This window comes from Anabrus simplex, chromosome 2 (genome assembly GCF_040414725.1).
Source record: "Anabrus simplex isolate iqAnaSimp1 chromosome 2, ASM4041472v1, whole genome shotgun sequence".
NCBI classification, from domain to species: domain Eukaryota; kingdom Metazoa; phylum Arthropoda; class Insecta; order Orthoptera; family Tettigoniidae; genus Anabrus; species Anabrus simplex.
The window spans coordinates 805648416-805660618 of NC_090266.1; the positions used below are offsets into that span (position 1 = coordinate 805648416).

Here is a 12203-nt window from a genome sequence, read left to right on the forward strand (position 1 = left end):
AACCTGCCTTCAACGGACCCTTGATTAAACTGAAACATTTGATGGTTCCGTGAATTTAGGGGTGAAAAACATGCTAAATTCCCTTCACTAAACAGAAACTGTTTTATGTGGAGAACAGAGATCAAAATACGCATCATAATGGAAAATTTCCAAATTTCAGAATGCAGTGTTTACAGAATTTTCAAGCACCTTGTGCAAGTCTACCTTATCTGCTGTAACAGATGATTCTGTAGCTAACAAGGAATGGGCAAATACATCTTCATTCTTTTGCTCTCCAACTTGCATGTTAAACTGTACGGCTAATTACAGTTGTCCAATTCTTGCTTTAAACAGATGTCAATAAACAAATGCCTGTCTTTGTCTTGGCCTTTGTCAATCAGCTTAGAATTTAGGTTTTAACTGAGCACTTCTAAACTTAGATTTCTGACAGTTCGGCAGTAGTCATTATAGCTTTGAAAGCCAAGAGTTGTGCTTGATCCCAACATGAGAGTAAAAGTGATTCATGCTAGTGAAAGAGATAAATTGAGTGTATTGCAGATGATGAAGTTCTTCAACATAGGTAAAACTCAAGTGTATGAGATTTTAAAGAAAACAGAAATTCTGAAGTGGTGGGAAAACTAGGCTAATGGAATAATAAAGAGAGAATGTAAGAAAACTGAAAATTGAGATATTAATGAAATAGAGTAGGAATAGTTTGTTAGGTTTGTTAGTGTCAGGGTAAAATATCATCGCATTTCAGATCCTATGTTACAGGAATACACTAAAAAGGTGGCTGAAAAACTAGTGGACTGAATTCAATGCATCTAATGGATGGTTGGAGAGTTTCCGCAAAAGACATCAGATTGTCTTTAACAAACTTAGTGGCAAATCGAGTAACGTCAATAGTGAGATCTTTGCCGAATGGATTTCTGAACTACTTTCCATATAATCAAGGGATACAAACCTGAAAACATATCAAACTGCGACAAAACAGGGCTATTTTGTCACATGTTATCGATAAACCGGTACAGAATAAAAAATTATGTGGTCATATTAGCAACATATTATGTATTGAAAATAGGTGGATCAATCAAATTTCCCTGTATTGTATGTTATCTCCATTCAATACGGACCAGATATGAAGTTTTTAATGTTGACCGATAAATCATCGTGTCTGAAGGGTGAGAAGTACTCGGGAGGAAAATTGTCCAAGGAAAGATAGAATGCCTTCTTATGTGGTTTTATGTCAGGTGAAGTGGAGACCCTTAGTGATCGGTAAGGCTGCTAAGCCATGATACTTCAAAAACATTGACCTATGGAACTTATTCGTTAATTGGAGGTTAAAAAAAAAGTGTGGATGATGTCACAGTTCATGAAAGAATGGTTAACAGCATTTAATGGAAGAATGAAAAGGCAAAACCAGCATGTTTTGACATTTTTGGATAACGTAAGATGTCACCCCAATATTGAACTATCAAACGTATGACTTGCTTGGTTTCCTCCTAACACCACAAGTGTTACTCAACCAATGGACATCATTCAGAATGTTCAAGTGCATTATCATACACTGTAAATGCAATTTATGCTCACCGAAATGAATCCTATGTCATCTGGCTCTGAACTAGCTAAAAACCATCTCAGTGCTAGATACAGTATTTTGGATAAGCCAAGGTGCAAAGAAATTGTTACTAGTAACAGTGACAAAGTGTTTCGGAAAAGCAGGGTTTCCAACAAAAAAAGTTATTGATAGTGAGGAAAATGAAGATGAACAGCAAGAATTACGAAACTACATTAATGAAGCTGCTTCCAATTCCAACGCCGAGGACTATGTAAACATACACAGTGATGTGCAAACCGAGACAGAAACAATGGATATAAATGGCTTAATTAAGAATTTTATAGAAAATCATAGAGGAGACAGAGAAAGATTAAGAATATGATACTGAATTAGAAGAAGAGTGTAGGCTAAAGACTTATCAAGATGCTGTGAAGAGTTAAATGAACTACAGCAATTTTCCCCATGGCAAAACGATTCTGATATGCTTCGTTTGGTTTCTCAGGCTAAAGTGTTCATGGAAAGTTGAGCGACTGAGCAGCAACGCGTGCAGAAAACGTTCCTTGACAGTTAGAAAAATTAATGAATCTTGAGTACAGTAACATTTTTCCGTTTGTTGTAAGTTTTGCTCATAGTGTATTAATTCGTAAATACAACACTGAATAAGCCGTCAGGAAAGATAGGGCTGACCAGGAGGGGAGAGGATCAAATGAGGTGGGTAGGGTTGAGGCTCTGGTCATGGGGGATTCCATTGTTAGACATGTGGAGAAAGTGTGTGGAGAAAAGGGAACCAGGGTAGAGCATTATCCAGGAATTAGCTTGAGGCAGATGTTGAGGAAAGTAGAAGAGGAGGAAGGAAAGGAGAAGGTGGTAGTGTTTCATGTTGGTACCAACAACGTAAGGCAAGGAGGTATAAGTACCAACATAGTTAGGGATGCGTGGGATCTGGTAAATGCAGCATGGGTGAAGTTTAAGGAAGCAGAGATTGTTATTAGTGGAATACTGTGAAGGAGGGATACTGACTGGAAGGTGATTGGGATTTAAATGAGACTATGGAGTGGGTATGTGGGAAACTGAGAGTGAGATTTCTAGATCCTAATGGGCAGGTAAGAGATAGGGATCTGCGTTCAGATGGCCTTCAGTTAAACTGCAGTGGTACATATAAGTTAGGAAATTAGTTTAGAAGGGTTATACGGAGGTACATTCAGGGAAACGGGGTGGTCTAGGGAATGATAAGGGTACAGGGATCTGGAAGTCAAGTAGGGATGACATAAAAATGTTAGTACTTAACTGTAAAAGTATGGTAAAGAAAGGAATAGAATTAAATAATTTAATAGATATGAACTTACCAGATATTGTAATACGAGTTGAATCATGGCTGAGAAATTATATAATGGATGCAGAAATTTTCTCACAGAATTGGAGTGTGTCTCGTAGAGATAGGATACGAATGGTAGGAGGGAGAGTATACATCCTGGTGGAAGAAGAATTTGTAAGCTATGAAAAAGTTAAAGATGACATACATGAAATTCTAGGTGTAAGGCTCATCTCGAAAGATAATAGGCAACTTGAAGTCTTTGGAGTGTACAGACCAGGAAAGGGTAAAGCTGATGCTGATTCAGAATTATTTGATAAGATAATCAGCTATTTGGGAAACGATATGGAAAGGAATGTGATTGTAGCGGGAGATCTCAATTTACCAAATGTCATTTGGGAAGGTAATGCGAACGACAGGAAGCATGACCAACAAATGGCAAATAAGTTAATATGGGAAGGACAGCTGATTCAGAAAGTGATGGAACCAACTAGAGCAAAGAATATTGTGGATGTGGTGCTAATAAATCCAGATGTCCACTACAGAGAAACCAAAGTAATAGATGGTATTAGTGATAATGAAGCTGTTTTTGTCATAGTTGAAAATAAATGTAATAGATAGGAAGGTCTTAAAAGTAGGACTATTAGGCAGTACCATATGGGTGATAAAACAGGCATAAGGGAGTTAAAAAAAAAAAAAAACTATGATCATTGGAAAACTGTTAATAAAAATGTAAACAGACTCTGGGATGGGTTTAAAGCATTTGTTGACGAAAGTGAAAACAGGTTTGTAGCTTTAAAGGATGTAAGGAATGGTAAAGACCCACTATATTATAACAGAGAAGTAAAGAGACTGAAAAGGAGGTGCAGATTGGAAAGAAATACAGTAGAAGTCTGTTATACAGAAAATTCACAACAGCAAAGTATTTACTTGCTATTGCGGATTGTCGTTATATCCGATTTTTTAAAAGAGTCGGGCGGACACCCCACACACATTAAAACTGATATGAAACGGCAATCAGTTTGTTCAAAACTTGCGTTTTCGCATATTTCCATACTACGGCTTACTCGTTAGTTATTTTTCTAATTCCGAGACAACATGAACGCATATATTCAATTTCATTCTGTAAAATTGGAGTAGTATCACTCCAGTGGCTTGTGGCAAACATTTCATTTTCTTATTCAAACAGCATCATTTAAACTAGTTTAACCTAATATATGCATCGTAAAAATATACTTCAAGCGCCGAAATTTAACCAGACGCGATAAAATACAGAGAAACCTTGTTAGGGATTTCCTCATTAAAATGATTTGGTTAACACGGCGTAAATTCGAAGCCATATTCACGGCATATTAAACCTATATAAAAATATCACACTTAGCGCATCACAGATTTTCATCACATTTTTCCTTTACAAAGTAGCCCTGAAAATGTTCTTTGTCATCCCTTGTGAAAAGAACAGATTTCCAACACAGATTACAGCCCTCGCCACAGGGCGCTGCTTTGAGAAAGTTGCACAAATTTGAGAAATGGCCTTGAATTCCTGAACTTTACAGGGTAAATTACACCTTCAGGAAAGAAGCAGTTAGCCTCAGGGAAGCTCAATTTTGCTCTTCGATTATCATTGATATTGCTGAATAACCCAGAAAGCATGTTTGTACTTGTATTTCGCATTCCTTTCAGAACTTTAGAAATTTATTGTGTGTTGAGTCACAGTGAAAGGTAATGAATATTTGTCACGTGATAGCCTGCGTACGGGTGAGGAACACAATCGTGTTAAGTTGATTAGCGTGGTCATATTATTGTATAGCCCAATTATAGATACTGAAAGAGTTATAATATTCACTTACTAATGAAGACAAAATTAAAATTCAGGAAGAGGACAAGTATCCACATTTTTCAACTGTGGCGCGTATATTGAAACTCACACCTTCGAGTTTCAACTCGAGTCGATCAAAGTGTTGATGCATTCGAGATGACGGTCAATGTACAGTGGAACCTTGATATTTCACCTTTGGAGCTAAATTTTATTTCGGGCTATTGAAATTTCAAGATATAGAGAACACCGTTTTTGAGCATGTATAGCACATAATTGAATCATATCTATCTACAGGCTTATACTGGATACATTATTGTTAACAGTATTTAAAAATATACAAACAAACTCTATGTTAAGGCATCACTTGAATTATAATGCTTATTATAATAACTTTTTAGGAGACAGGTTACAGAACATACAGTAATGAAACAAGAAACATACTTCCATTAACACCTTTGGAAAAAATCCGTTAGTCTCTTCTGTTTGTTACTGTTAAATTTTCCTCCCTTCATGTTGAAACTTCTTTTCAATACCAGGCAGCCGAGATTCATAAATGGAGCTTGTCATCCGCAACTTGGGGGATTGCTTTTGTACGTGACCTATAATTAATTCACACCAAAGAAACAACGAAGCTTCGCCGATTTCCCAATCATTAGAAGTTTTAGTTTTTCGGTTCCTGCCATATTAGATCCCAGCATCATTGTAACCCTTTCTTTACTTATTAACTGTTCCTCACAAACCACAAATGATGTTATCCACAGTTAATGTTGCACAAAATTCAAGTTAGAGTATTTTTTGCTTCAAGGGAGGAAATGTTTGCTTTGAGAAATCCAGAAATTCATGTGACCAAATTTCGAGTAACAGAGAAATAAATACACATGAAGAATAGGACAAACGGCCGGGAAATTTAAGTTACTTTGAGATACTGAAAATTCGAGTAATGGAGGTTCGAGATATCGAGGTTCGACTGTAATCCTCTCGCACATGGCCGAATTTAACCTCCAAATAATTCATGGTCAAAGAGTGTGAACAAAAAAACAACGTTAAATAACCTACTGGTCCGAAATATAAAATATGACTCTACATCCCAATAACTACTTTCGCGATTTTCGGAGACACTGATGTACCGGAATTTATTCCCGCAGGAGTTGTTTTAAGTGCCAGTAAATCTAACGTATGTGAGCACCTTCATCTACCACCGGACTGAGCAAGGATCGAACCTGCCAAGTTGAGGTCAGAAAGCCAGTACCTCAACCGTGCGAGCCACTCAGCCCAGCGCGGCGTATGTTGAGATGTATCACATTCTTACTTAATTTCAGTACATAATATTAAATTACTCGCTTCACATCCGTAGGTTTAACCTCAAAGTGCCCTACACGTGACCCCTGGGTGGTGCTAAGAAAGCAACAACATTGGCAGCCAGACAATCCTTGGGATCTCCTGGCTTAAAACATATCACAATGGCATGTGATGTGTTAGCCATACGCTAAATAAATAAATAAATAAATAAATAAATCGACTGTTTACTTCAGCCTTTATTTCTCTTTCATTTTCGACTTGTGTTTACAGAACAAAAGTCAATGAGTATTACTAATCGATTCTGACATTCCCTTTGAGTTTGAATGTCGGTGAGACAGCTCACTAGTGCACACAGCATGAAAACTAAACTGACGATAACTGTTCACATTCATTGTAATCGCTGGAGTCCATAAATGTTGATTATGGAAATAATAATGCACGCTTAATCACTCGTAATAACAGATGCATCAGTGATGGGGCTCCAGCTATAACCGAAGGATTATACACAGTTTAATATAAGAATCTTCAAGAGACATAAAAATCTATCGTTACAACGGAGTTATCGCTATATGCCGTACTCGCAATAGTGGACTTTTCTACTGTTGTTAGAAATGGTGGTGGAAGTAAGGAGAAATTGAAGGAACTTACTAGGAAATTGAATCTAGCAAAGAAGTCAGCTAAGGATAACATGATGGCAAACATAATTGGCAGACATACAAATTTTAGTGAAAAATAGAAGGGTATGTATAGGTATATAGGCAGAAACAGGTTCCAAGAGAGACATTCCAGGAATCATTAATGAACAAGGGGGGTGTTGATGCAAGTGTAATGGACTAGTATAACTTGGAAACAATTTTCTAAACCCATGGGTAAATAGTGAAATATTGAGCTCGATTAGTTATTAATTTTTTTGTTAGTGGCTGTACGTCGCACCGGCACAGATAGGTCTAATGGTGACGATGGAATAGGAAAGGCCTAGGAGTTGGAAGGAAGCGACCGTGGCCTTAATTAAGGTACATCCCCAGCATTTGCCTGGTGTGAAAATGGGAAACCATGGAAAACCATCTTCAGGGTTGCCGACAGTGGGGTTCGAACCCACTATCTTCCGGATGCAAGCTCACAGTCGCATGCCTCTAACAGCTCGGCCAACTCACCCGGTTGATTAGTTATTATTATCATTATTATTATTATTATTATTATTATTATCATTATTATTATCATTATTATTAATACTATGACTTGTGAGGTGTGGCTAGTCCGGCCCTGTGGTGTAAGGGGCAATGCGTCCGCCTGTTACCCGGCGGCCCCGGGTTCGCTTCCCGGCCGGGTCAGGGGTTTTTAATTGTAATGATTAATATACCTGGCCTGGGGACTGGGTGTTTGTGACGTCCTTAATGTTCCTTTCCTCACACACAACATTCCACACTATCGCCATTCCAATAACACGCAGGTTCATACAATATGGTGCCAGTAGGGGCAAAAGATCCACATGGGTCGACACCCCGAACAAATAACATTTATAAAAGAGGTGTGGCTATGAAGTTGTTTACGTCTATTATTATTATTATTATTATTATTATTATTATTATTATTATTATTATTATTATTATTATTATTATTATTATTATTATTTACGTAGTTATGTATAGATTTTATTTGGTATAAATTGTGGTCGTACCATTTATTATTTGTGTGTTGCATGATCTGTCTTGTGTAACAAAACATGTGAGGTTATGTCACAACAAGTCTGGTGTATGTATATTAAGAGTTTATTTAATGTAAGAACATGTAATGAATAGTATATAATTTATTATTACCTGTAAATATGATGTATACATCCAATGTAACGTTGTGTAACATAGGGTAAGGGTCCAGAACAATTGATCTTGTCACTGGACCTGTATAGAATGTTCTGTTCATTTGTAAATAGATTTGAGAAAATGTATTGTGTCATACGTTTCTAGAAGCCTGGCCAGGCAAGGTATATAAAGAGATGGTGTAGAGTTGTTAGCGAGTGTTAGTGAAAATCGTTAGTTGAGTGTGTGAACTCATGTTGTGATTTTGATGTGCTTGTAGTTGGCTGGCAGGCTAATGTGGCAGTCTTCTTATTCTTCTTCTTCTTCTTCTTCTTCTTCTTCTTCTTCTTCTTCTTCTTCTTCTTCTTCTTCTTCTTCTTCTTCTTCTTCTTCTTCTTCTTCTTCTTCTTCTTCATATGTACATCATTTTATTTTTCTCAGTATGTCCATTATATGCATTTTCATTGTTCAATTATTTTAGCACAGACCTACATCAGTTAACCAGAAACATATCTTTAACAGTAACATTTGAGTGTCCCTTTAGATTCAGCTGAAGACAGGTTTAACTGTACATTTGATACACGTATAAGAAAACGTTACTTAATAAAGTCATTGGTTTTACATTCTAATATCTACTTTTACAATTTTCAGGGTCACCTAAGTACCAGAGTTTTGTCCCACAGGAGTTCTGTTACATGCTGATAAATCTATCAACATAAGGCTGGTGTAGCCTATTTGAACACCATTTACAATCAGACTGAGCCAGGACTGAACTCACCAATTCTGGGTCAGAAGGCCAGTATTTCTGGACATTGTTTCTCTTGAATAGTATGTTCACAAATGGCTTTGTTACTGTAACATTATTTTTCTGGAGGGAATACTTAAATCTTAATGTTCCTTGCGTTAAATTTGTGATTCAAGCATTGAGAGGGAATCAATATACTACCTGATCAAAAGTAATCAGACACCCCTGTGTGATGTGGAATTGAATCCTAGATGTCACAGGAGGTGGAGCTGCCAGTATAAAATGAAGCGGGAAGTACTGTGCTGTCAGTAGAGAAGCAGTAACAGCAGAATGAGCTGGTCAGGAGAGATGTGACCTTGAACATGGACTAGTCATTGGATGTCACCTGCGTAACAAATCTATCAGGGACTTTTCAACCCTTCTAAAACTGCCCCAGTCGACACCATTAGTGATGTGCTTGTGAAGTGGAAACATGAAGGAACAACTGCAGCTAAACCAAGACCAGGCTGACCTCATTTAATGAAGGAGAGGGCTGTCGAGCATTGCAGAGGGTAGTTGCAAGAAATCAGACAAAGGAATCACTCGTTTCAAAGTGCTACCAGCAGTCCAGCCAGGACAATGACTGTGCGTCAAGAGTTGAGAAGAATGGGGTACAATAGTCTACTTGCTGCTTATAAGCCAAACATTTCTGTAGTCAATGCTAAGCGACACTTCAGGTGGTGTAAATAGCTACGCCAATGGACAATGGATGACCGAGAATTAGTGATTTGGAGTGATGAATCATGCTATACCCTGTGCCAATCCGATGGAAGGGTTTGGGTTTGGCGAATGCCTGGAGAACGTTACATGCAATCGTATGTAGTGCCAACAGTGAAGTATGGAGGAGGTGGTGTTATGGTATGGGAGCGTTTTTAATGATTAGGGTGTAGTCCCCTTATTGCGCTTAAGAAAACTCTAAATGTGGAAGGATATGAAGACATTTTAAACTATTGTGTACTGCGCACAGTAGAGGACCGGTTCGGAGATGACTATTGTTTGTATCAGCATGCCAATGCACCCTGTCATAAAACTGTATCTGTGAGGCAATGGTTTGTGGACAATAAAATTCCTAAAATTGACTGGCCTGCCCAAAATCCTGAACCCAATGGAACACCTTCGGGTGAGTTAGAATTTCAAATTTGTTCCAGACCCCAGCGTCCAATATCACTACCTTCTCTGGTTTCAGCTCTTGAGGAAGACTGGGCTGCCATTCCTCTACAGGCATTCAGATGCCTCATTGAAAGTGTCCCCAACTGAGTTACAGCCGTCATAATGGCAAAGGGTGGACCCACCCCATACTAATGTCCAATAATAAGGAAAGTAACATGGGTAAGTCCAAGTGCAAATCCAAATAGGTGTCCAGATACTTTTGATCAAGCTGTGTATATTCTTTAAGAGGTCTAGAAAATCATGAATGATCTGGAACATTTTATGTGAGTAATAAGTTCAGATATATTAAATTTGCATTCATATTTGATCTCTTACATTTAGGACAAAGAGTAGTATAACCTCTTCTATCTTCACTATCATCATCTGTATTGGTCCGATATGTTATTCCACACATGCAACTCTCAAGTATATAATGTGAAGCATCTCCTCTCTTAATCCCCAACTAAGCTTTACTGGCTTACATTTATCTGTACAAAATTAAGTGACTTACTGCCACAGAAATCACCATCATCAATTTCGTCTAGCAAAATTATATTTTGCAATGCACAGACAGAAGATAATCGTCAGCTAACCTGTACTCTGTTGCAGTTATATACAGCAGTCTGATTCTGGAAGCTGATTTGATAGCAGTACCACTATTTATAACACTCAACCACGATGTAACCAGGAAACGATAGCAAAATCTACTCAAGGTCGATGTCGGCAGATTTCACTGAAACTAGCAGCCATAAGCAGTAACACAAGATTTTTGTACATAGCTCACATTCCAATAAAGTTGCTGAATGTAGTGGTACACAAGTAAGGTTCAAGGGAGCTACACCAGTTTTACTATTTTGCATTCTTCATATTTTCTCATGTTTTGCAATCTCGTGTACTTCTTACATAAAGAGTATATTCTATCCAGCATCACTACTGAAAACTGTGTATGAAAACAGAACTTCATTCCAGGTTTGGCATTTGAATTTCATGCTTATGTAGTTCTGGAGAGTGTACCACGTGTTGTATTTGACTTAAATACCTCAAAGATGCAAAACAAAAAACTTACACTGATAATAGCTTGATGGATAGGACTGCGATTCATGTCTTCAGCATTACACCAATTCTTATCTGCTCCAACAGCCAAAGCTTGGCACATCACAGGTAGATTGTGGGCAGCAGCTGCCTTGTATAGGAGGAGGTCAGGATGCAGTTTTGTGATATCTTCTTCACCTGGAAAGTTATGTATTCTATGAGGAACAGAAACACTAAGCAATAATCATTAATTAAATGAAATCTGAATAATACATTACATCAAAACACAAATCGAGAAATAATCTGAAAAATATTTTCAGTCATGCTTAACTGCCATAAACCATCATAATTACTACCAAGACAGGTTGGGTTAAACTGATGTAGGATTCAACAAGGAATATGTCTAACACAATGCAGATCAGGTTATGAACACCTAGTATAAAAGAGTAAGACAAGAAATATTTACCATATACACAGGGCGAGACCAAACTCCACCGATAAACTTTATGAGTTGACTTTGTTGTACATTTTCCAACTAACTCATTCCTGGTTGCCAGCGTTTCGCCCCAGTGCGCCAAGTTGGGCTCATCAGTTGGTAAATAGCACACCCACCAAGACGCATGGCTAGTGCATACCGTGGAGGCCGCTGCGTAGGCTACTTGGAGCCACTGGTAGATTCAATGCACTATGAGAGACCATAACGGACCATTTATATTGGTTTTATAAACTTTATGAGGTTTTTCAGGGATACCTTCTGAGAATATTGGTATAAGGGAACTACGGTCTCCTGTGGCTAGTTACAGAGTAATAATGTAATAATGATTTATTCAGTTTTTTTGCCTAAATCATACTTGTTTCTGTGAAAAAGCACGTAATATACAATAACCTAAAAGTAAACACAAAACACAGAGTAATTCAACAACCTTCAGGCAAAACATGCACTTTTATCACAGTGTGTTTGATAACAATAATATTATTATTACTATATTTTCAGTGCAATGCAGATACAAAGCTAACTGGAGCAACAAACCGAACAAAATGCAATTACTTTGTAATGAGCCACTGGAGACCACGGATCCTTTATACCAATATACTTGAAAGACATCCCTGAACAACCTCCAAAAGTTTGCCGGTGGAGTTCGGATTCACCCTATATATGTGAATAACTGTCAACCAAATATAAAAACCGGGCTAAGTGCCAAAATCTAAGTTCTGAGATAAACAGAAAAAACATTGTCATTTTCACAGTTTATTTTTTCTTCCAAAAAAGCATTAAAAAAAGTCAGAAGCACTTACATTATAAACATTCATGAAAGCTTAATGTTATCTAAGGAATATTATTCTTGTAATTACCTCTTTTGTCTGACCATCTTATGAAATGAGGTACGTGCAATCGCCTGTTCCATTAAAACCAGGCTAAGTGCCGTTAAAGTATCACAATAATGAAAGGCAAAATTTATAAGAGCAGAGTTAGC

General features: G+C 37.6%; 1 protein-coding gene across 1 annotated transcript in view; it reads right to left on the minus strand.

Annotated features, from left to right (window-relative positions):
• Positions 1 to 12203, minus strand: part of CenB1A (Centaurin beta 1A) — a 316525-nt gene that overhangs the window by 29647 nt on the left and 274675 nt on the right. The window contains exon 12 of the mRNA XM_067141489.2: positions 10763 to 10926. Coding sequence (XP_066997590.2) covers positions 10763 to 10926 — 164 coding nt within the window. The remainder of the gene's footprint in view (positions 1 to 10762; positions 10927 to 12203) is intronic.